The following is a 24,992-nucleotide window of genomic DNA, read 5'->3' as shown; positions in this document are numbered from 1 at the left end:
CTCTAAAACAATGTCTTCACAAATTAATCTGTAAATTAACCAAGAACCCAATCTGTGTAACAAGTTTACCCATAATTGCATGGAACTAAAAAAAAACCCCCCCCACAAAAAAAAAACAAACCCGCAAAAACCACACAGAAGGTGAGGACAGGTATTCTGGGAAACAGCAAAAGTTAGAAGAGGGTAATGTAAAGTTAGAAAGGAGACTAAGTATTCATGCCATGAAATGAGTGCATAACACTAACCTTTAGAAATGCTGGAAGAAGTCTCCATTTTTCCTGAAAACAAAAAACAGTTTGAAATATCTTTCCAAAGAGTGACCAAACATCTAAGATGCTTGAGCTTTTTTGTTTGTTTGTTTTTAATTATTAGACAGCAACATTATTTAAAATCAGATCCGCTAAAAAAAAAAAAAAGACTGTCTAAAGCCAACCTAGATGAGTAGAAACAAAACAGGGAGATGAATTGCATCATCCTGGTAAGCCATACGTACTATGCCGTATTTACTCAGGACACAATGGGACATTGTCTTTTCTAAAAGCAACTTATGTGAGAATACATATTTCTTAGAAAATTCCCTACTACCATGTCCTTGTTTAAGTACAGATAACTTTTTTTTTTTCCTGTTAACACTGTAGGTTATATTCTTAGCAAGGGAAGACTTGCTACAACTTTTACTTCACAAAATACATGCAAGAATCTCAGTCCTGGGAGCAGCACTTGCAGACGTGAGTCTCTGTAAAATCTACCAGTACCCTAACTCCTACAAATATTAGCAAAACTATCTAAACAAAGTACTGACAAGTGTAAGCATATCAAGGTTCCTACAAACTTTTCCCCATTTCTATTCTTTGATGATCACAGGGAACATGACCCTGTATCAGCCCCACCTTCTCCCCCCATGGCATGGGGAGCCCACCCCACATTTGGGATGAGAGATGCAGGTGGAGGGCAAAGGCGAGGAGGACCAGACAGCGCAGAATGAGGCTGCATCACCTAGATCCAGAAGAGAGTACACTGTGGTAGTCACAGAGCATCAGCAGCTCATCGTCTTAGTTTGACACAGCATTTAGAAGTACATGGCAATGCTGTAGTTGTGGTGTAACGTTGCCCCTCACAGTGCAGGAGCACGTAGAGGAATTCATGGCAAAGCACAGCATGGGGCTCTCGGGCTCCATGTCTGACACGCTCTTTCTACACAAAAAGCCCAGTCCAGCCAAAGAGACCTGAAGCACGGCCTTCGTCTCCTCCCTCTCCCCACGCGAGGCAATTAGCAACCTTTAAAGGAGCCGCCGCCGAGGACAAACACCTCTTTGCCCGTGTTTGCAGGATACAGGCCGGGCAAACACAGAGGACGGCGGCCGCCCCTCAGGAGGGCGAGCTCAGCTCCCTGAGGTACAGACCCGCCTCGCCCCGCCGAGAGGCGCCGCGCATGCGCCGTAGACCCCCCCGCGCCCACCTGCGCAGGCAGGTGGGGGCGCTCTGCGCATGCGCGGAGAGAGGTGGTCTCCTTCCACCTCACCTCAGCTCCCCCCAGCCCCGCTCCCCTCCGGGAGGGCCCGTCGCCCCCCGCTGCCGCCCGCCCGCCCGCCCGCCGCTAACCTCCACCGTGTTCACAGGAGCCGCCGCTTGCTCCGGAGTCAGAGCCCCCAGCTCCGTGGCCAGCGCCTCCATCACCAGCCCGGCAGAGAAGCCGCAAGGGAGGCTGAGGGCGAGGGACCTGCGGTGTAACAGCTAAACGCGTCCTCCCGCCGCACCGGCCCGGCGCCCAAAGGTTCCGGGCCCACGGAGCCCTGGTGGGGGTGAGTACAGGCACCCCCCTACAGACACAGACACAGACGGCAACGGGGCGGAGGCCGGGGGCTCTGCTAAGGCCGGTCAGGCCTCTCCCTGCCCGGCCGGGCTCTCCAGACCGCCCCCTCCCAACGCCCTGCCTCCTCGTAGGGGTCTTTAATACCTTCCTGCGTTTGGGGGTTTCCCCCCTGAATCCCTGAGCTGGTAACCGCCCCGGCAGCCATAACCCGCCCCCCCACCGCCGGCAGCAGGCAGGCGGGGGTGAGAGAGGAGGGCGCGGAGCAATTAGGGTACAAACTGGGTTTTTTTACAATTTTTAGCACGCCAAGGAGCGCGGAGGATAAGCTTTTAGCATTACTGTTGTCTTTTTCCGATCTTAGTGTTGAATGCTGTAGCTGGATCACCTACAAACTGACTCTTTTTTTTTTCTTTTAAGTGTCAGTGCTATAGAGACACCAAAATCTCAGTCAAATAGAGGACTACTCATCTTCTCCAGTTGAAGATTAAACATTAGTGATCTTTGCACGTTCCTGTGGCAGTAAATTTTTGCCAGGTCACATATCGTAATTGCTAAGTACATTTTAAAAGCGGAGTGTGAAAACAGTACTTGGACATACATCTGCTCTGGCTCAGATTCTGCATCAATAAAGTTCAAAGAGTTTGCTCTGGGCTCCACACATCCTGGACACAAAGGCCCATGTTAAACATGACAGTAGCAACATTTCAGACCACTTCCATTCAGTTTGCTGCCTAAAGCGGACAGTCAGCCTGGAGAGTTTGTTTAATACATGGCAATCTTAGAACATCCTACATGGCCTTCCATCTAACTAACTACATGCACACCAAGCAACTATTTCAGTCCGATGACCCACTACCCTGCAATGTGGTCCATCAGCTGCAGTTGGTATGTAATTGGAAATCATGATTACTTCCACAATAGAAAACTATCATAAATTAAAAGTGGGAGTTAGAGGATTAAGAGTTCCTTCTTACCTTTCCAAACCAAGCACCTGTTAGAGTTTGGTTAAGTTCTTTGTTCATTTTTTTTATTACTGTCACTTACAGGAAACCTAAGCTCTATCAGACAGGACAAGCTTTCAGACATAAGTTTACTCCAAAGTCAGCTACTCCAAAATGTTTGTTCCTACTACATTAGGTAGTAATGTAATTAGGCTAATTAGAGTAAGGTAATGAGAAATAAAACCAAATCTTACAAAATACCTTCCCTCCACCCCTCCCTTCTTCCCAAGCACAGCTTCACTCCTGATTTTCTCTATCTCCCACCCACCCACCAGCAGCACAGGGCAACAGGGAGTGGGGGTTGGGGTCAGTTCATCACATATTGTCTCTGCTGCTCCTTCCTCCTCAGGGGGAGGACTTCTCACTCTTCCCCTGCTCCACTGTGGGGTCCCTCCCATAGGAGACAGTTCTCTACCAACTTCTCCAAAGTGGGTCCTTCCCACAGGCTGTAGTTCTTCACAAACTGCTCCAGCATGGGTCCCTTCTACGGGGTGCAGTCCCTCAGGCACAGACTGCTCCAGCGTGGGTCCCCCGTGGGGTCACAAGTCCTGCCAGCAAACCTGCTCCAGCGTAGGCTCCTCTCTCCACGGGTCCACAGGTCCTGCCAGGAGCCTGCTCCAGCATGGGCTTCCCACGGCATCACAGCCTCCTTTGGGCACCCACATGCTCCAGCGTGGGGTCCTCCCCAGGCTGCAGGTGGAGATCTGCTCCACCGTGGACCTCCCTGGGCTGCAGGGGGACAGCCTGCCTCACCGTGGTCTTCTTCCCCACAGGCATCTCTGCTCCAGTGCCTGGAGCGCCACCTCCCCCTCCTTCTTCACTGATCTGGGGGTCTGCAGGGTTCTTTCTCTCACATATTCTCACTCCTCTCTCTGGCTGCAGTTGCACAGGTGTGTCCCCCCCCTTCTTAAATCTGTTATCCCAGAGGTGCTACCACTACCAGTGATGGGCTCAGCCTTTGCCAGCAGCAGGTCCATCTTGGAGCCAGCTGGCATTGGCTCTATCAGACATAGGGGAGTAGGTTCTAGCAGCTTCATATCAAAATCTTGCCATGCAAACCCAGTACAACCTTCTTCCAAGGAGTCCAATTTCAGCAAGTGACTGTTTTGCATGTTATTTGTGCAGCTGGATTAAAGTCACTACTCTAACACTCCAGCTGCAACTGGGAAGTTACAGAAAAAGAAGAGAGTCACAACGTATTATTAGTGCAGTCATTTATCTTCGGCATTTAACAATCCATTACATTTAAGCAAGTTTGCATAAATGACTTTTCACCACCAGTGGTATCACAAACAAAATTTAATGCATACAAAACCTCAAATATTTGTATTTCAACAAAGAAAGCTGCTACAGAATGGCATCTTGTTTCACAAGGACAACTTCAGAATAGAGGCAAGTACGTTTCAGCCACGGTAGCATAAACAGCATGCAACACATGACATTAAACAGATGCAGTGTCCATGTTTGAAACATTAAATAAAAATTAAGATACATTAAACAATCACTTGAAACATAGGCCATGCTATAAAATGCCCTTTGCAAGTCACCTTAAAAATCATGAAAAAAACCCAATGAATCCTTATTTTTTGAGTATTTACTGGTAAAAACTAGTATGACAGTTTCCCCAGTACATTAAAGATCTATAGTTTGATACTTTTTACAATAGAATGCATATAAAGTATTACGATAAAAAGTTCATAATCATGTTATAAATCATGTTCAAATGTTCATAAAATCCTCTTTTCGCTGAAGCTCAAAATAGTTTAGGTATTTCTAAAGATGTAGCAAATCACTAAGATTTAATTCCCCATAATTGCTTTTGAAATGCATTCTTTTGATGATTTTGAATTGCAGATCAAAATTTCATATTCATCTGAGAAAGCCTGTTGTACCTAGTGGCACAATTACTATATTCTAAGAGTTCCTTTCTCTCAGGTTTTTCAGGCTTCAGGAAACAGTTCCCTTTAAAATACATATTCACCTTTCTGTTGTGCAATGTTTTTACAAGGGATAAAGCAGAAGTGCACTAGAGAAATTTATTTTCTAAAAAGGCATTTTGAAGAAAGTTTTTCTTATCACGTACATGTGACCAAAGTCCTTGGACACTGAGGAACAACTGACTTGAAGTCACTTCCCTTACTAAAAAGAGTACACAATTCTGTAAAAATGGACTACAAAACCACAGTGCTAATAATGCCCAGGTTTTTAGACCTTTATGATAGACATAGTAATGTACATACGGTTTGTGTAACACATTAAGCTTTTATGGGCAATTCTTTGTCTCTTCATAAAAATAGTTTGTAATATAAAATATTAAAAACAAGCTGTATAACTTGTACCACATGAAGTTTTTATATATATGACATTTTTAAAGGACTATTATATGGTAATATATTAAAAGATCATTTTCAAGTAAATTATGATTCAATTTCAAAGACAAGAACATGTCTATAATATGTATTCCAGCAGTATCTATTCCCAGTAATCTGAAATATGCAAAATAAAGCCTGTGTAGACTTACAGAAATTTACTTCCACATTTCTCAATTTCAAGCCTAATCGTTTTCTGTATGCAAGATTCCTGTTGCCTTAAGTGGGAATTAAGTATTGGGGCCTATTCCAAAGGAATTTGAAGGAAACTGCAGTATTTCTCACAGATTCAGCAAAAGTGAATCTAATCACATTTTCAAGAATGACTAATCATTTGGGTTCTTTCTTTCAGACCCAAGAATATGTTTTGAAAAGCTTATGCCCTCATCCAACAGAATATAAAAGGGGAAGTTGCTCTATAGTACTCTGTAAGGTCACTCTCAAGTGCTTTTGGGAATAAAGGTCAGAAAGACCTAACTTAACAATACTTAATACCCATTAAGATCAAAGATCAGTACATACACATATTAGGGATTAGATTTAAGATCTGTATGACCTTCACTAAATAAACAAAATGTTTATAAACATTATATACAGAAATTTACTCCACTCCCCTGCCAACATCATGTTTCTTAGGTGTTTATCATTAATCTCAATTACAGTTGAGAAGTTCTGAATGATTCCTACTGTAAGTGGTGAATGCTTCTTCTGTAACTGCTATACTCCCAACAGCTTCTAATACTGGCATTCCTTAACATAGCAAAGGCTAAGTTCTGGTTCCAGTAATTGCAAGAGTACCAGAACTTGGCCTAGTATGAACCTGGTTTTGGTTACAAAAGCAGTTATGCTATACTTTTTTTCCTTCAAAGTCTTTTCAGAAACATAACTGTTTTATTACATGTTGCTCTACAAAAATACAATGTAAGCATAGTACATTTTATCTACAATTGTTTTGTCATTTCATAATTGCATTGCTATATGTAAATATATTTAAGTTGAAAAATAACATTAAGTTTTAATGGTGGTAAACAGTAAGTACTTTGCCAGCTCTTTCCCACTGCAAATCGTAATAGATGCTTGCCTTGAAAACTAATAATTCACTGGCTATTACAAGTGACATAATCCATTAAACAAATTTAGTCTATTAAAATATATATGTCCTTGAAATGAATTTCTTTCCAGTGAATTGCAGAAGGTATCTGCATACATTTTACAAAATCTCTCTCATTAATAGTCACTGGAGTGGGCTGTTCTTAGTGGGGAAGTCAGATCACTGTCTTGGAAGGTAAAAAAGGGGTACAGAAATAGGTCATAGTTTTTAAGTGGTAGGTGTTTCTGTTTCTGCTTTCCCCATTGGTGCCTCAGGAAAAAGTAGTTTTCTAAGTATGTTTGCATAGAATGGTCCATACACCTGTTTGTTAAAGTTTACAATGCTTGCATACTGAGATCCAATGAACTCCATCTCCGTCTGAATCACAGAGAGGCCTCCTGGCATAGTAGGCATAGACTTCTGAAAACTTGGAAGAGCAAGCAAACTTCTCATGAAGAACTGGATTCGTTTGTCTGAAATGGAATACGAAGTATGCTCAGAACAAATGTAAACCCAGGATGAAGCCATACTTGCTTTGTAAGCACCCTGCACATCAGCACAGGAAAAAAAAATCCAACAATGTAGGTAACTACTCTTTCCCAATCCCATGTTGTAGTGGGAAACAATACTGAAAGCTTCTTAAAGTTGGTTCCTCCAAGGTGGACACAGCATAAGCCTGCTGTAACAAGTTACATTACCTAATATGAAGTAAGACTCAAAGAAAAATAAAACCCACTAAGATTAAACACAGAACTGACAGAAGGGAGACTGAATAGTACTCATTTTTCCAAATTCTTCTCCAAAATACTAGCACGTCTAGCCTTGTTTGTACAGACACTTTTAAAATTATTTCTAGCTATGACTAACCATGCTCTGCAGCATACCAAGAACACCATCTATAGGTAAACAACATCTCCTTACTCTTAGTTGACCCAGTATTTTACTGCAGTAAGGAAGTGTTTAAAAATAATTTAGACAGCTGATTAAGCTTGCTGGGGTTAAGTTTATATACAGACACATATGATAAGACAATCATGTATTATCTTACTAACCAATCAAGGAACTGACGGGATTATTCTCCTCAACAATATGAGCGATTTGACCCATTAAATTACTCTGCATTTCTTCATTAAGAGTGGGAAGACCTCTTTCAGTTAGAGACCTGTTCACTTTGCTGCAAATCTGGACACCAATAGCATTCAGAGCCTCCTTCAAATCAAAAGTTCTGGAAGAAAGAAATAGAAAAGTGTTAACTTTCGCAGTTTCTGTAGCATAGGTTGTAAGGCAACCTCACTTGTCTCTTTTCCCTTTTATTTTCAACCTGCTCTCTGTAATGAGAGAGTTTAGAAAAGTTATCTTTTGCTTTTGGAGATTCATGTACATCTCCAGATACAGGACAAATCTCCACATGGAAGATAAAATAACGACCCAATTGTGATTCAAACAGGAAAAATCGTTTCAAGAGTGCAGCAGTGACACCAGTTCATTTTGCTCATATACTTAGGCGTTTTCCTGGGCCACATGCACAGCATTTCATTAGAAAAAGCAGAGTGGAAAACTATTTTATGAGACACCTTTCAGATCCCATCAGACTTGCTTGTAATGCAAGTGGCAGCAGAACCTACCTACCACAAGTTTGAAGCAACTGGCAAGACAATTTAGTGAATGTATTGCCACAGGCTCTCCAATATTAGGAGTGTATGAATGAACTTTAGTACTAGGCCCCAAATTCTGTAGACTAACATCAAGACTAAGATTTCATTAAAATGTAACTTTGAAAACATGTGCCTAACATACAGTAGACTTATACTGTAAAGGGAATATAGATTATTAAAATTTGTTATCTTCCTACTATTAACAAGCACCGACTATGATATTTGAATTGTTTCCAAGGGTTTTCAGATCCATCTGGTACTCCCTGTTAAAAAAAAATTATGAGAAGTGATAAAAACAAGGCCTTACTTCTTGTTCATGCCTTCAAGAAGAGGAACAGAGATCCTTTTCAGTTGGTCAGCAAAATCAGGCACATCTACAATTGCTGCACCCACCATATTGTTTGTTATGAGACAAACACAAGCTATGATTTTTAATTGATTGAGCTTTTCTCTCAACTCCTGAAGACGAACTTCATCTGTTATTAGAGTCTAGAATTGAAACAATAATACTAATTTAGGAATACGGAGGGAGAGAGGCAGGTAAAAGGGCATATATAGGATGTAGTCATGAAGCATTAATATTTTCAATCACAAATATGCAAAGTCAGAAGGGACAGCAGCTGAAGTACCCCGAATATGTAGTATTGCACAAAGTGGCACTATGTATGAGTACCAGAAGTAAGTCTGTGGCAGCAAGAAAAGTAATGCCTTCAGTGCAGAGGAAATTGAGGACACTGCACCTTATTCCTCATCACTGCTCACAAATCTGCAACCAACAATTCAGCCCATGATGTGGAACGCTCAGGGGATCTGGAGGACATTGTCATGATCAAGGTTACAGACAGAATAGTCTTCTGGATTCAGCTGTCCTTTGAAAAATGCCATAATCTGTAACTGATAGACAGTGATGAACAACTGTGCCTGACAACCACCAGTTCAATCACCAGAGCAGGTTCTGCAAGTGATACGTAACCTGCTACCAGCAAAAAGCCAGTTGATCATACCAAGAATCTAAGTAATTCCCACAGCAAGATGTAGCTGGAGTGACTTGTTTTAGGTTAGAAAGAGTTCATCCTAACCACATCCCTCTCCTAAGAAGCACAGGGGCATTAACATTCAACTGTTTGGTAGTAATTTCATAGCATGACAAACTAGATCCACCAGAGGATACCTGTGTGTAACTCCTATTCAAATCTGTTTGAAGGAAGGTAAGAATAAGGTGGTTTCCCTTCCATCCACTGACCGAGAGCACTAAAGCATCCCCATGTATTTCGCAAATTCTCTGCCAGGCCACCCTAAGTATAGCTAAGGCACCCACTGCGGATGCTAATTTTAGCCCTGACTGATGGCCAATTTCAAATTCACTTTATGGAAAGTTGCAGCAGTCAGTAATCAGGAGTTGGAGGGAAAAAACTGAACACTGATTCTTGAAGCAATAGTTTACATGCACTGAGAAAGGGTGAATATCTACTCTGAGGGCTTCAAGTTTTTACTGATCCTTTCCTAACATGAGAGTGATCCCACCAATTCCTGCTGCTTTTAGGAAAACAGGATGCTGTAGTCAGTTCTCTCAAAGATACAGACAGCCAAGTGCTGTCAGTACAAGGCCCAGCCTTTGACCATGGCCAAGACTGCTCTTAGGGTGGAGCTAGTGAGCTATGATTGGATAGAGGGAAAACAACCTTTAGGTCGGTCTTTTCTAGCTGTTCACTTGCCCATCTCATATTTCAGAAACTAGACTAGCATATACTCTCCAAATTCCAAATTTACTATTCAGAAGTTTAAGCAGTGCAAGAGAATACTTCACCTATTGTCATCAGTAGCAGGATTATTATACTACACCAATGTTTTTATATAGCTAGAGATCTGAAGACACTGAAATACACTTCTTACCTCTGGAATTGTTTTGCGATAATCCCATTGTAACAGTTTCAAGTAGCCGTTGTTTAGCACCAGTGTAGGACTAATAGTTGGTTTAGAACTACTATCAGCACCAGGGGATGATGAAGATTCATCAGAAATAGATGACAATTCATCTTCTATTGATTCCTTTATCCATTCTGTTGTGAGATCCAGGGCACCTAAGCATTGCAAATCAGCAGAAATTTAGTGCACACTTCCATCAAAATGAGCACTAGCTTGAGGGAAAGATTTGTGCACAAACAAGAGTACTGAACTTCTGAAGACTCAACAAACATAGTGGACAGCTGAGTCTTCACACACGTAAATTGTCTCCCTCACTTTTTTCCACTGAGCATCTTCCATTGGTCACCTTAGTATTCTAGCTAGCTTGTACAAACCCAACAACAAATTGTTAGACTTCAGCCAAGATTTTGGGGTAAAAAAAGCTTCAAAGTCCAAGTTCACAAAGCATTTTTTTCCCCTTTTTCAGGGAGGCCACTTAATAGTTGGGGCACAGGACTGAAAAGTGGAGGTGAAGGGAGATACACTGTATTGACTGCAAATGAAATGCTTTTAAAGAGTTCTTTCTCAGGCTGTATATATAAACATTGCAGGCTGAATCAGTGGCTCAGGGTTCCCATTTTAGAAGCCCCTGTTTCAGATGTTAGTAAGTTTACTTTTTCTTCTTGGAAAATATATTCTCCTGAGCACTGTTTAGCCATATAATACAAAACCTGTAATAGTGGATCAAGTTGACTTTGCATCACCTAAGTTTTCCTCAGAGCCTACCTTTTCTTTATTAAAAAAAAAAAATAAAAAAAAAATCAATCCTGTCCCTTACCAGCTTTCAGGCACACTAACTGGTTTTACATGTTTACTTCAGACTAAAAACAGACTCACTGCGTACAAAAGACATAGTCTCATCCTTCAGTATGCAGGGCTTCTGCTTCGAGATGCTAAGAGCCATTGTTTATTTTTCAGATACCAACCAATTTAGAAAATACAGATTTGTCTGAAAGCACCCCAGATTACAAAGAAACATACTTCATAGCAAGTTAACCAATTGCCCATTGGTAGCTTGTCTGTCAAATAATTTTTGCATTAGATCCAGACAAGAAATTGAAGTTTTTCTCCAAATTACCTGCCACTGATAGATTTTAGAGCACATCTTTAAATAGTCCACTTTTTAAAGAAAGGTTTAAATTAAATACAGCATGATACCTACTTGGTGTTTCTTCAAGGATTTCCTGAAATTTTGTTCTTTCATAGTCCACCAAATTACGCTGAAGGTATGGCCTAAGGTTTTGAATTGTGTAATTAGCCATATCCACTTTCATCAGGTCCAAAACACGGAATATTTGTCTGAAAGGAGGAGTTTAAAATTCAACAGTTACAATAGCCCATTGATTTTAACCACCACATGCAAGGCACACCTATATCAGCACTTTAATTTCAATTCTAGGAGAAGTAAACTCCTTCATTGGTATTTCAGTGTAACAGGTATATTACCTGTCTTCCAGGATATCTGAAGGAGTATTATTTATAAGGCTTGGTATAAGTTATAGAGAACAGGATAAATATGTAGCATCACTAAATGCTATGACCCCGTAAAAGAAAGATAAGGGTTTTCAAGAACTGTATCAATTGGTACAGTTCAGCCTAAATGAACAGATTTTAATTTTTTAGTCACTCCAATTGCACCAAGAGAAACAATTCTTCTAACCCAGTTGCTTTGGTTCCTGTATATGATCCAAACTCCAATAAAACAGGAGAACAACTACCATTTACTATTTCAGTGTACTGAGGAGTAGTAAACTGTTTTCTGCCCTTTTATGCAAATATTTTATTCAAGTAATAAGATCTTAACTAAAGAGATTTAAAATACAAAGTTCGGCCTCCTAGAGGAAGCATGCAATAAACAGTTCGAGAAGGAACAGTACAAATGTGCTGCTTAAATTTTGTAAGGATGAACAAGACTGAAAAAGCAGTCTCTGAAACACAGATTATTGCAAGAGTGCTTTATTTTGTTGTTCAGTGCCTTAGATACTCACAGCTGGCAGTGTCTGATGTAGGCATTTTACCCATTTCATTAAAAAGATACACATAATATTCTGGTCACAGTGTGTCATAGCTCCTCCCCTTTAGTGCTTCTATATAAAAATAAGTTTTCCTATAATTTGAAAACAGGTGTTATGTAAACTGACACAATTTAAAACTTCCAAGACTTTACCTCCCTCTTCTACTACCTAGTACTCTTTCAGAAAAGAGGTTTCTCCCTCTAAAAAACACCCAAATACCAACCTCAGTAATTCTACGATATTGTCAGTTGCTTTTAACTGTTTTATATCGTTGTCTCTTACTGGAGCACATAACTTTCCCATAGTGTTGATGATATAGTTAGCTAGCCCATGAATATCAACAGCATTATGTTCTGCCTGCTGTCTTATCAGATCTGTATCTAGAACTTCACAAATTTGATTGTGAATCCTGTTTGCTCCAGGAGTCAGGAAGGAAAGAAGAATCTAAAATAGAAGGTAGGAAAAAAAAAAAAGGAAAAGCTTATCAATAAAAACCAAACCACTTAGCAAACACTCTGAAGTAAGATTTTAGTATTAACGTCAAGTGTATGTAGCTGACCAGCTATAACAAGACATGTTAAGACTGAACATTATCTAAGGTACCAGGAAAAAAGGACTGTTAAAAGGATCACAGCACAGTTCTGCAAAAATGCTCAAAGCCAGCAAGCCAGAAAGCATGTCAACAATGAAACTCTTCCAAAAACTGGGAAGCTGCCCTGTAAAACAAACATTTATAACTTAAATTTTTTGAAAGACTTAGTATTGTGCCAGGACTGAAGGTCTGTATGCTCCCTTGTGCAACAATCAAAGTCTACACGGGCAGGTGCAGTCACATTTATACTCCTGTTCATGCCCTAAGCTCACAGTATGTTGCTAGAAAGATGCTAGTAGAGATTTCAGCTTTGAGAAAGGAGAGGTCTTGTAACTAGCTGTCATGCAATGAAAGCTGAGTGGACATGACACTGTGCATTCATGGCCATATTCACAGTTAATATAAATATACTATAAGACACCTATTTGCAGTTCTGAATAATCACAGTTTCATCTTGAAAGAACGAACTTGAAGGTGATGGCTTGACTGAGTTAGCAGACCCTTCAGTGAATTAAGAGACACTCGTACCTAAGCTGACACAAAAAAAATACTGGGGCACAGGGGAGGAGGAACATTACCTCCTTAATTTCCTCAAAGAGCTTGATAGCATGTTCATATTCTGGAGGATCTTCATTCAGTTCCGATTCCAAATGATCCCAAAACGCCTTGTGTACAATTTGTTTCACTGTGCCTGCGAAGCTGTGGAATAAGTCAATTAGATACAGAAAAGACTCCCAGCTAGCTTTCATCCTTGGCAGAAGTGTTTTAGATTAGGCTGATCGCTTGTTGGAAACACGCACCTCACCAGCTATTGTGCCCTGCAACCATATCTTTCTTGGGCTGTGGATCATCAGCTTCCAAAATGTGGTCTAGACTGACAAGTCTTTCCTAAAACACCTGTATTTTATAAAGTGGTCCTGGCAATTCAGATGTAAGGTTCCTTACTGAATTTATATTCATTGTCCTAACCTGGCATGTTGTGTACTAAGCTTTCCCAAAAACTATTCTGTCATATAACCAATTATCAGTTAAGGGACTTAAGCAATTAAAAACCTGTGGTTTTTTTAACCTAAGTTTTCTCAAAGTAAAGACCAGGGTCATTTTTAAAATGGACATGTCTGTAAGCAAGAACATTTTAGCTACCTACATTAGGGAAGTTACTTCTCACTTCCTCTGGATCTCCAGGTATTTCTGCATCTCTTCTGGGCCTAATATTAGAGATATGTTCATGATGAGCTCTGTCTTCTTAGCACTAATGGCACCAATGCACTGCTACATACAACTGCATAGGTGGCCACCATTTCATCTTTTCCACAGGGCTTGGAACTGCACAGAACAGACTGATACTCATCTTCACTATGGGCATTCATATTACATTAGCCTTCTATCTTCCACATGACATTCAAGACAGAGCAATATACTCCAGGACAGTGTATCAGCTCAGCTGGACTGCAACCCTTGTTCCAAGCAAGACAGCTTTGACAGTGGCTCCTGGAGGTGCAGGATAAAAATCCATAGCCTTCCAAGATGGTTTGGGTTGAGGGTTTTTGGTTGGTTTTCTTAATTTGCTGCTTCATTCACTTTTCTCTTGCCCAGCCCCAGTGCTGCTTTTTGCAAAATTCAGGCTCTTACCTGTTCTGTGGGAAGTCTTCATGTTTTATGCAAAAATTTGCATTTACAGCAATTTCATGAGCTAGAGTCAAGTCTGTCAGATTTCTTGCAGCTGCCATCAGTTCATCAAATGTAATAACAGTCTTGGGAGGGCTTGCTGCTGGAACAAACAAGATCAATTCAAGCCAAATACCTATAGTTGATAAGTGCAATTGAAAATATTAAAATTTCTAAATTTTACTGCTTGCTAATTGGACTCTAGTACTCTAGAAGAAACAACCTAGGATTACCAGGTCTTTATATCTTCTTAAAACACCATCTCAGGGAACTCCCAGCTTATCAGGGGGGTGTGTGTGTGTGTGGGTAATACCACACAAACCTCATAACATTTTGAGGAGCAATTTCATATTTCTGCATCGTAACTAAGGTATCTTCTTTTCCTTTGAAACAGGATCTTGCATTCCATAGATTTCCTATTGACTGTTCTGTAAGATCCACCAGATCAAAAGCATGGGCAATAACAGATACCAGATGTCCATTATAATTCCGAGCACACAATGGCTATATTGTGGTTTTACTGCCTGTAGAGAAGGTTCTGAAGTTACTGGCTTGAGAACCCCCCACTTGTATTCCATAGCAGATGCACCATAAGTTATACTCCCTTTTTACAAATAAGTATTAACAACATAACAGAAACTCTACACTGGAAAGCAAGCGTAAATTCCCAAGGTTTCTAAACACCCAAATTCTGTCATTTAATTTAGTATTTGGAATTAAGCCTTTGAAGACTGGTAAGAAAGAAAGACAAAGAGCCAGCTGCCAATTGCAGCTCCGCTAACAAGCTTGTTTTAATGTAAGACTTCACTTACATAGACGCTAAAAAGTATGCATGGTCTGAGAATGCTTACAGATGTGAACATGAAGCACATCTTAACCAAGGTTTTATTTATCATTACTCAAAATACCTTCCTTGTGCAAACGTGTGTCTTCTGTTTGATCCTAATATTTATGGAAGAGAAAAGTGTGAATTTCAGATTAATTTCATGTAACTTGATGTAAATACTATAAATCTGTAAGTTACAGATTTAATTTTTAAGTGTATGGAGCAAACAGAAGAAACCCACCCTTTGCACAAAGCTGTATCTGTTTGAGTGGGAGACTGCTACCAACATCAAGATTAGCTCAAGATTAGGACGTCCATGGTGGCACACTTTTCTTACAGTTTCTGAAGGGAAGGAGTGCACAGGGAGACCCCCACGGATACAGCTGCTGGTGGCGTTCCGCACACAAGGAGACACACTGCTTCACAACAGAGAGAAAGTCATGCCTTTCTCTTAATACTCTTAAACAGAGATTCAGAATCCCAGGTTCTACCCATGACAGCAAAAAGAAAAGATAAGTTAGCCTTATCTGTTTATGCACAATGCAGGTAAGGTTGAAGTAGGCTTACACGCTGGGGAACTGGGTTTGCTTGAAGAATCACTGTTAAAGCTCTGTCTTGAATATTCAGAGTCGCTAGAAGAAGCTGTGCTTTCAGAGAGGCGTGAAGAATCTGAATCACTGTTCTGGTCATCATTGAGAGGCATTCTGATTCACTTCAGCTGCTACAGTAAACAACCTGGAAAGACAAATACACTTCCTGTAAAACAAGCACTTACTATTTTCTTGCTCATTTGTTTCTCAAAAGTCAGATACCGATCATTATATTGTGAATGAAGAACAATAGTTGCCTTTCTTAAAAAGGTGTTACAGAAAGGATCTAGCTTGACATGCAAATCATACAGTTATTAACAAACTACACCTGTTCCGCAAGAAAGTTTTGTACCTTCTGCTGTTTCATTCCTTAATGGTTATGTTGGAGACAGTCTGTAAATTGGTTATATTTAAAAATAAGACTGCCCACAGTAACCCCTAAAGTTGCTTGTTGTCAGAATTTTGGAAGTTCTCAACATCCATAAAGGCACCTCATGATGTTACCATCCCCCACCTGACTTCACCAACAAGTGATGTTTAGCAATTAGCTTCCTTCCACAAACAGACTACACTGAGTGTAACAACTCTTAAGCAAACACAGAAGTGCTGGGGGAGAACAGGCAAATAATTCAGAAAACTACATTTCTGACAGGGTGTAGCTGAAAGTCTGGCCTGCTGCTTTAGGTGGGTCTTTACTCAGAATCAGATCAACAATGGCATAGACCCAAAAAATACTCCTCCTAGGGGTGAGGGTGGATGGGTTTTCTGTTTTAAGTCAAATGGTAACTCTGAGCCTCTAACATTACATTCAGCATAGAGGACAAATAACACTGAGAGGTGTCATGCTTCACAGTGCTTCTGTCTACATAAAGAAACTGCCTCCCAGGCAGATAATCTGCAACTGCAGAGAATTTGGACAGCTGCATAGTGCGATAGAGATGATTAATAGTTGTATGACAGGAAGTGAAAAATATGTTCATAATCATATTAAAATGAGAAACTGGAAGTCAGCCATATTTACCACCAAAGGAATTTGGCCCAGATACCAAAAGTAGCTGCCCATCTTTGATTATGGCCACGAAGCATTCTGTACTAGACTTTACAAAAAGACATAGCCAACAATGCTTTTCATCAGCAAATTTAAGTAATAAAACCTCATTTATGATTAAATTGCATCAACTTCAGCAGGCAAGGAATACTACACTTGGCAACTACTGAACTTTGAAAAAGCCACTTTTGGCAGCAAAAGGATGATCTTTGTGTGTACTTATGTGAACAACATATTGTGGGGTCAAGAGATAGACAAAAGGGAATAAGAATGAAGATTTCTTTATACTAGCGCCTAGTTACAGCTTCGAGCATTTGATTTCTTGGGTACCAGCTCATCCTGAATAAGCCTTTATAACTTGATGAGGTATTACACTGATGAGTACTCCCCTGTTAACTGAGATGATTAACATTTGTTAAGCGTATGTTTACCCCTCCTCCTCTCCCAAGAGGAAAGAGGATGTATTTGAGTCCTTATTTATGTAATGTTTTATGCTGGGTTTTGTGAAAAGAATTAATCACTTCAGCAAGAGCACAGCCGACAGTTTATTACTTTACTGGAGAAGCTGGTAAGAGAGACTTTTGATCAGGACATAGAGGTCACGGGTTCAAGACTTAAAGCATTAGTTGTGATCCTTAACATCGTAACTCTTATTAGAACAGCAATTTTATAATTTCTAACAAGCAACTGAAAAGACGCAGGTATTTAAAATAGTATTGACTAAACAAGACTGAGAGTTGCAAGACAACCTAGAAAACCAGGAGGCCGAGATATTTTTTACCTGGAAATTGTATTTGTTTAAGTTACAATTAGAAATGAGTCACTAGTTAATGTTACACAAGACACTAAAACTATTTCTTTGATTAAGATTAGTGTTACAGATCTCAAAGCTAGCACTGACTAGAAACTAGTTGTGATGAGTAACCTAACTGTAGAATGTGCTCCAGGTTCTTGATGTGGAACCGCTCACTTAAATACAGTAACCCTACAGAGCCTGCAAAGCTTTTATTACGCTCCCGCTATTGTTTCTGGATCAGCATCAGAACACCGTATTTCCAGGCTTTAATCATGTCTAAAACCCCTTTATTTATATATAACTAACCTCTGAAAGGTTAATGTTGCATGTGGTCCATTGAAAGAATTGATTAACGTTGTTAGCAGTGCACTGACCCAAAAGATCTTGTAAATCACTCGCCTAGTAAGAGCGCTTCAAGATGTGTCTGCTGCTTGAGTCTAGGTGTTAAGAACATGGAAGAAATTAAATTACATTAAACACCCCCCAAATTCTCACACAATTTACACATCATCATTTCAATAACTTCCTCTTAACTGTCAGTATAATTCTAATAAATATTCAAATTTGCAAGGTGCTCCTCACAGAAGTACTAAACCAGCCATGGGGGCAAGTCAGCATTGCCATTTTGTACCCCAATCTTGATTCCCAAGACCAAATCTTTAAGGTAGAATTTTAATTTCTGTATACATTAAGTCTTTACATACTCGTCCCAGGATCTTTCAGCAACAAATAACGTGCATTTCAAAGAGGCCCAGGACATATTTTGATGTATCGAGACCATGCCTGTTCCTACAATACATGCACACGTACAGATAGCAGACTTGTCAGTAGAGTGCTTCAGAAGGCTTAATTTAAATAAGAATTTTCAACAATACAACAAGAAATGATACACTGAAAAAACACTGCAATCTTTGCCACAGTATATGTATTTCCTAGTAGGATGCCTCAAATGGAATGGTAAGGAAGAATGGGTGTATTCTGGAGATTCAGAACATTATTGCTGAATTCTAAGTTTAGAAGATAAACAAGGCAGCAAGCACATCAAAGTAAACATACGTGAATACACAAGCAGAATCCAGACACGCTATCTACAGTTTTTAAATATGCTGCCTGACAGCTAAAAGGCTTAGAGAAAAGTACATTCACTGAGCATATCAAAGGGAAGCACAAACCAAAAAAAGGCTTTTCTAATTAGTTACAACAATAAACAACCAAGTTCATACTTTCGTTGTAGCATAGACTGGAAGAGCTGCTTTTCCTTATGCTTTTGTAAACAGCATAGAGCTTCTCATAAATTACTAAGGACCAAGTTCACATGTAATTCTAAGTTTAGATTAATGTCATTCTGAAGTAAAAATATTTCAGAAGCCCTTTAGCCTTTCAAGATCTCTTTGTAACTCACCATCTTGAATAGACAATACCATCTTCTTATTTTTTGAGTTGTTCATTAGGTATTACATATTAGGCTGTTGTTTTAATACACAGTTAATATCCTACCTATTCTATTAAAGGGTCAGCCTGTGGTTACAACCTGCTTTACTCTTCCTGCATTAAAAAAATCCGATGTCTGCTTTTATATTAGGTTGGATACCTTGACAGTAGGCTTCATTACACTGTTTGCTTTCTTCTGATCAGTACTATTCTGCAGTTTTTTAAGGATAAACTCTAAATGGGACACCGAGCTAAAAAGTATTTTCTAAACATACAAACCCCAAGATTCCAGTTAATTTAAGAACCATATTGTCATGGTTTCTGCTGCAATTTAGACAGTTTTGGATTATTCTTCTTAGTAACAATGTAATGAATGCAACACTGTAGATGCCTAAAGGCATCTTGCTTTTATACAGTCACATCACCCAACCCGATCATTCACTTAGAAATGATCAAGATTGCAAGATCAGATTAGTTTTAGAGAACACAAACACGCCTTTTATTCCTGAAGGCTTCCTTTAGAAGTTATTTTATGAAGCACCTGTGGGAAAAAAAAAAGACGGTTTGGAAGGCTTTTTTTTCCTTCAGATACCATCTTCAAGAAAAGTTTTTCCACAGCCCTGCTTTGTTCCAGTAAGCCCCTCCATCCATGCACACCTTTCAAGTGCTCTGTCCAGTTTTACCACTACGAATACCTTAACTTTGTTTATTCTCCTAGGCTTACATTCTTACTATCTTCAAGCTGGCACCGACTGAATCTCGTTTGGACTCGAGTTTCCCTTTCACTGACTCCACCTTTGCCAGCACTCGCGGCACAGGAGCAGCAAAGAGCCTCTGTTAAGAGTTACAGAATTCCCTCACGCCTCATTTCTGACATTTCGCCGACTGCCGCGCACCCCTCGCCCCCCGTCTCCCGCGCTGCCTCTGTTCCCCTGTCACTTGTAGCCGACATGGCTCTCCTCTAGCTTCCTCGTTCCGCAGCTCTTCCCTCTACACACGGACTTCTCTTGACGAAGGCTTAAAAATACGCAAGGGCGAGATGAGTACGTGTCCCCCAAGGTCTGTGCGCGGGCGGGAGCGACCCTCCCCTCAGGCGCTGAGGCAACGCGACCGCCCCGGGCCGTGACGAGGGGCCGCGACTCCCCTGAGGGGAGGCCGGGGACGCTTTTCCCGCCCTCCCCCCCCGGCGGCTCCCCTCAGCGCCGCCGGCCGCTCCTCCTCTTCCTCCGTCTGTTTCGCTGCCTTGTCTCCTCCCCCGGCCCCATGTTTTTAACAGTTACCAGAGGCAGCAGCTTGGCGCTCGCCGACCAAAACAAACAGCGTTTCCAAGGACAGGCCCGGGGGGAGGAAGGGAGGAGGAGAAGGGAAAGGGGAACCCTCTCCCTGCCAGCCCCGGGGAAGGCTGCCCGCCTCCAAGCGTCCCGACCCCGCATGCCCCGGGGAGGGAGCCGGGGTGCCCTTGCTCTGCGCTGCCGCAGCGGGGCTGCGGGGGGGGACGGACGGACGGACCGCCGCGGCTGTGCCCGTCGGGACGGATCGTCCTGGCGGACACCGGGCGTTAAGGGACGGCGACAGTCCAGGAGACACGGGACAAGAGATGCACTACAGGGCTGCGAAACCCTCCTGCTGCAGCGGGAGCCCCACCGGGGCAGCAAACCAGAGCAGAGCGCCAGCCCGCCACTCTTCCCCCCCCCGGAAGGCAGCAGCCCCCGGGCCGGTTCTGACCCGGCCTCACCCCGCAGCTCACGGCCTGTACGTGCCGGAGGGCACCGCCGTCGGACGGCACAGCTGCAGCCCTGCCCCTGCTCACCCCGGTCACTCACCGCGGCCCGGCAGCAGCAGTTCACCCTCCTGCCCGGCGCTCACCGGGGCTTTAACCGGCCCCCCCCCGATTTATAGACCCAGCCCGGACTATTAGTGTCTTCCTTGGGCGCGTCCATCTCTGCCGGTGACGGGGGAGCCCGTAACATTTTCCTGCCTGCCAACGGCGAGTTAGCCCGAGGGACTTGGGTCAACTTGCGCCTGTGCCCACAGAAACGGTCCGTATCTCCTCATTCCGCCAGGGTCCCGGCTCTAAGCGGGCAGAAATACGAAATGACAAAGGAAGACGGTTCCGCGGACTCCCCCGCGCTGAATGGGCCCTGCCCGCGGGGGAAGGCCGGGGGAAGGGCTGGGTGGTGTTTACGGAAGAGTAGCGTCGATCCGGACAGACCCCGCCCCGCGCTGGGGAAAGGGGCGGGGTCTCCGCCTTAGCCCCGCCCCGGAGGCTCCTCAGGGGATGGGGCGACCCACCGGCCCCACAGAAGCTGGCGGGGGGGGGAGAGGCGAAGCCCCCGTTGTCGTTGGGGGAAGTGGCGGTACCTCAGGGCGTATTTGCCCGTCTCTGTTCACTGCGCTGCCAGGGAAACTTTAAATATGCCCCCGCGAGGCTTCCTGCCCTGGTTTCCTTAGTCTCTTGACGGCGGGGTGAGGCCCTCCCTCCCCTCCGCCATCTTGCCCCCCCACTGCCACTCCCCCGCCATCTTAGCCTCAGGGGAGCCACTCAGGACCGTGGCGGGTTTAGTCACCCGCCGCGCTCGTGTCTGTGGTGTTAGGAGGCCTGCTGAGCGCCCCTTGAGGAACGCAGCGTGAAGCAGTACAGCACTATTATTATAAATGCTTTGCTTATTGCTGTACTGACCTCGTTGCACCGGCCAGCTTCACACACCCCCTGGGCCAGCAGTACCCCTCAGGGTCATCGTCTCTTCCTGTCACAGGAGCTACGTGCCACCATTGCCTCACTCACCAGGCAGCGCAGAGGGCAAAACACCGGCAGTCGCCTCTGAGGCAAGAGGTAACTAAACCAAGCCTCGCTCATCATGAAGACACAGAGCTCCCTCCCCTTCCTGCAGATCATTATGTCACCTTTAGCTTGCATGACGAACTATATGGGATAGATGTTGTATTCACATAGACCAATGCCCACTGTAGGTCCTATTATAAAATAACCTCTGCTATAAAAGCAGAGGCTCAAAGCTGGGAACGGAGTTTGGCTGTGCCAAGTGCCAAGTGCCCTGCTCGAGTGGGAGTGCTTGCTCCCAGCGATGCAGAGCACCTGTCAGCCCTGCCACTCTGAGCCCAGCCTTTAAAGACATTAAATGGGATTAAGTCCAACAGTCTAATCCGATAGCTTCCATAAAGACGACGATGTTTTAAATAACTGTGTTTGCACTACTTTGCCCCAGTTTGTGCATGTCACATGGCAACGACAATCTGAGAGAAGCTCAAAAGAGCTTTGGAGAAGACTGACTGATGGTGTACAGATGGACTGCCTTGTACAGGACTTCTCACTTCCAAGGACATTATTTATTATTATTTTTTCCGCCCACATTGGCTTAAATGCCGTCTGAAAGTTGGGGGAAACCCAAGTTCCGGTCTTTGCTGTGATGGCTGCTGACGCCTTTTATTAATTAACCAGCTATATCATCTAAAACTGCACAAAGAGTACTTGCAGCAAACATCAGGGCCAGTGACTCAGGGTCCACTTTGTGTGCTGTCTGTGTGGACTGGCAATTGTGGAACCCTGTGGTGCCCCAGCCTCACCAAATAAACTAGCTTCTAAATATTTATATGAAAGATCAACTTTAAAGGAAAAAGTGTCTCGGGTTATCACCCTACATCACAGAGTAAGAGATGGAATTCCAGAAAGGGATGGCTTTAAAACAACTTTTTTTTTTTTTCAGCTGTAGCAGTGCCCTTCTCCCACGGCATGCCAGCTGTTTTGGAGCCCATTCTTAAGTATCTAGCTCGCTCTGTCTGTCTGTCTTAATCTCAGATGTGCACCTGTACATATAGCTGAGGCACCAAAGACATGCTTCAAGATTCCAGTCCAAAGGCCAAGAATAAGTTAGACACTGCAATACTTAGAACTTAACCTCATTTTTGGTTTCAATTCCTTCCTGATCCAGAGGCACTGAAGCTATAGGCCATTATGTGGATCTTGAAGTAGATTACCTACTGTGGTGATTTTCTCCACTGAGAAACATTACTCATTTCTTGTTGTCTGTGTCTTCCGCAATGTCATCCAGGAAAATAATTGTACAGCCTTTAAATTTGTTCTGCTCAATTAAGATCAATGTCTTTGTGTCTTATGTAGGACATGCAGGTATGTGCTGGTTTTGGCTGGGATCGAGTTAATTTTCTTCATAGTAGCTAGTATGGGGCTATGTTTTGGATTTGTGCTGAAAATAGTGTTGATAACACAGGGATGTTTTCGTTCCTGCTGAGCAGTGCTTACACAGAGCCAAGGCCTTTTCTGCTTCTCACCCCACCCCACCAGCGAGCAGGCTGGGGGGGCACAAGGAGTCGGGAGGGGACACAGCCAGGACAGCTGACCCCAGCTGACCCAAGGGATATTCCACACCATATGACATCGTGCTCAGCAATAAAACTAGGGGGGAGGTTGGCGGGGGCAGGGGAGGGCATGGCTTGGGGACTGGCTGGGCATCGGTCAGTTGGTGGTGAGCAATTGTTTTCATTTGCATTACTTGGCTGTCTTGTGTTTTATTTCTCTCTCTTTGTTATTTTCCTTTTCATTACAATTTATTATTATTTTATTTTATTTCAATTATTAAACTGTTTTTATCTCAACCCACAAGTTTTCTCACTTTTACCCCCCTGATTCTCTCCCCCATCCTGCTGTGGGGAGTGAGCAAGTGGCTGTGTGGTGCTTAGTTGCCGGCTGGGGTTAAACCACAACAAGGTACAAATTTGGAATTTTGACTAGTGTCTCAAGTTGGCCTTAATTCTTGGCCTTTCACTACAGTGAAGCACTGTTAATTGAAATGAAGGACTAGTTTGTGCTCAGCCTTTGCAGCAAGTTAGTTCATAACCTTTCCTTACTGTTACCAGTAAAACTGGCAAAGACAATAAAGCCTACAATTAATGCACTGCTTTATCCAGCAAACAGCAATGCAGCTACTAAGTGGGTAAGACATGCAGCTGCATTTGGCCCTGCATGTCAGAAATGTCCCAGTATGTGCCTAACTGACGGTTAGAGTGGGAGGAGAGGGAAAGGGCAAGGCAAGTTACTGTTTACACCAGGGCCCATGATGACTAAGTTGAGAACATAACTTGAAGTCACAAGATATTTTGCCCTAATCCTAATAACTGAGCCAGGCAGACTGGCTTTAGCGCTAACAGATGGATGTTAAGACTCTGGGTTGACTGAGACCATCAGGCCCAGATTTGATAATAGGCTCAAGGGTGAGACAAAAAGTCTACAAGGCAGGCAAAACAGAATATTGAAACTTCTCAGAGAAAATGGTACATCAGTCAACTCTCCAACCATACCAGTCTGCAGTGTCTAGCTGCTTTACCACCTCAGCAAATTCCTAAGGCACACTCCCCTCAGCACTTGTGGTCTTTCTGTACATAAGAAATAAAGAATTTGACCCACTGTGTCAAATACAATGAGAAGCTGTTCGTAGAGTGGTGTTCTTGGTCAGAAATAGTTTGTATTGGTTCCTTGGGGAGAAAAAGCCTTAGCTAGTACATTACTAACATTTTCCTTGTCACTGCCAAGCTGGAGAAGGAGAAATGGTGTGACAGTTACCTACGCTGCCTTACTACCTGAAACAGATTTACATCCCTTGATGCTTAACATTGATGATCCTCTTGATTATTGTCTCTGGTAATATCCATATGGCTCAGTTCTTATGGTAAACTCTCTGAAATAAACAGCTTCAGAGCTAAAATGCTGCATCTTAGGGTACTGCTGCAAATCCTGGCCTTTCTAGGCCCTTCCTAAATAGAAATCTGAGATCCCCCTTATCATAAAGTGAGACAGCTAAGGCTGTGGCTAGATGTTCACTGTGGAAACTCTGCTATTCTGGCCTTCCCACGGTGCTTTGTTTACTGCTGAAGATTTCTACTCCCATGGTATTGAGGAGGACAGAATATTCTGAGGGTTCCCCATCCATTTCAGTGCAAGCCCCACCCCGTATCAGCTCCAGCCACCTCTAGGATGTATTTAAGACAACCTCCTGACTCTGTGCAAGCTCTCCACTACTTGTTAGGGTCAGGGCAACCAAGTTCTGTTGTGGTGTCCATAACCTGCAGTCACTCCAGCATCCTCTCCAGCTAGTGACTTTTG

The 24,992-nt window shown here is 42.7% G+C and overlaps 2 protein-coding genes across 12 annotated transcripts in view; both read right to left on the bottom strand.

Moving 5' to 3' along the window:
* POLR3B (polymerase (RNA) III (DNA directed) polypeptide B) overlaps nucleotides 1–1,698 on the bottom strand; it is an 81,322-nt gene extending 79,624 nt beyond the window's left edge. For all 4 annotated transcript variants that reach the window (XR_775493.1, XR_775494.1, XR_775495.1 and 1 more), the window contains exons 1-2: nucleotides 1,603–1,698; nucleotides 246–278 (exon numbers count right to left, since the gene is read on the bottom strand). Coding sequence is in view for 1 of the 4 variants with exons in the window: in XM_010585351.1 (XP_010583653.1) it covers nucleotides 246–278; nucleotides 1,603–1,674 (105 nt within the window). In the remaining 3 variants the exon portion in view is untranslated. The remainder of the gene's footprint in view (nucleotides 1–245; nucleotides 279–1,602) is intronic.
* A 2,695-nt stretch (nucleotides 1,699–4,393) lies between these two features.
* Nucleotides 4,394–21,024, bottom strand: TCP11L2 (t-complex 11, testis-specific-like 2). 8 transcript variants are annotated; one of them, XM_010585342.1, is made up of 13 exons: nucleotides 20,683–21,023; nucleotides 19,020–19,110; nucleotides 17,735–17,865; nucleotides 15,562–15,729; nucleotides 15,332–15,410; nucleotides 14,133–14,271; nucleotides 13,079–13,199; nucleotides 12,132–12,352; nucleotides 11,056–11,192; nucleotides 9,822–10,009; nucleotides 8,236–8,417; nucleotides 7,326–7,498; nucleotides 4,394–6,746 (listed from the first exon to the last, which is right to left on the bottom strand). In XM_010585342.1, the coding sequence occupies exons 4-13, from the start codon at nucleotides 15,685–15,687 to the stop codon at nucleotides 6,502–6,504; spliced, it is 1,611 nt and encodes a 536-aa protein (XP_010583644.1). In that variant the 5' UTR covers nucleotides 15,688–15,729; nucleotides 17,735–17,865; nucleotides 19,020–19,110; nucleotides 20,683–21,023; the 3' UTR covers nucleotides 4,394–6,501. The 8 variants fall into 8 exon arrangements, with proteins under 8 accessions (XP_010583644.1, XP_010583646.1, XP_010583648.1 ...); XM_010585344.1 differs by lacking the exon at nucleotides 19,020–19,110; XM_010585346.1 differs by lacking the exon at nucleotides 15,332–15,410 and having other exon boundaries at nucleotides 20,683–21,022.
* Between the last annotated feature and the right edge of the window lie 3,968 nt (nucleotides 21,025–24,992).

Source organism: Haliaeetus leucocephalus, unplaced genomic scaffold (genome assembly GCF_000737465.1).
Source record: "Haliaeetus leucocephalus isolate CR32 unplaced genomic scaffold, Haliaeetus_leucocephalus-4.0 Scaffold101, whole genome shotgun sequence".
Lineage (NCBI taxonomy): Eukaryota > Metazoa > Chordata > Aves > Accipitriformes > Accipitridae > Haliaeetus > Haliaeetus leucocephalus.
Note: the sequence above shows the minus strand (reverse complement) of the source record. Positions and strands in the feature narration are given on the sequence as shown.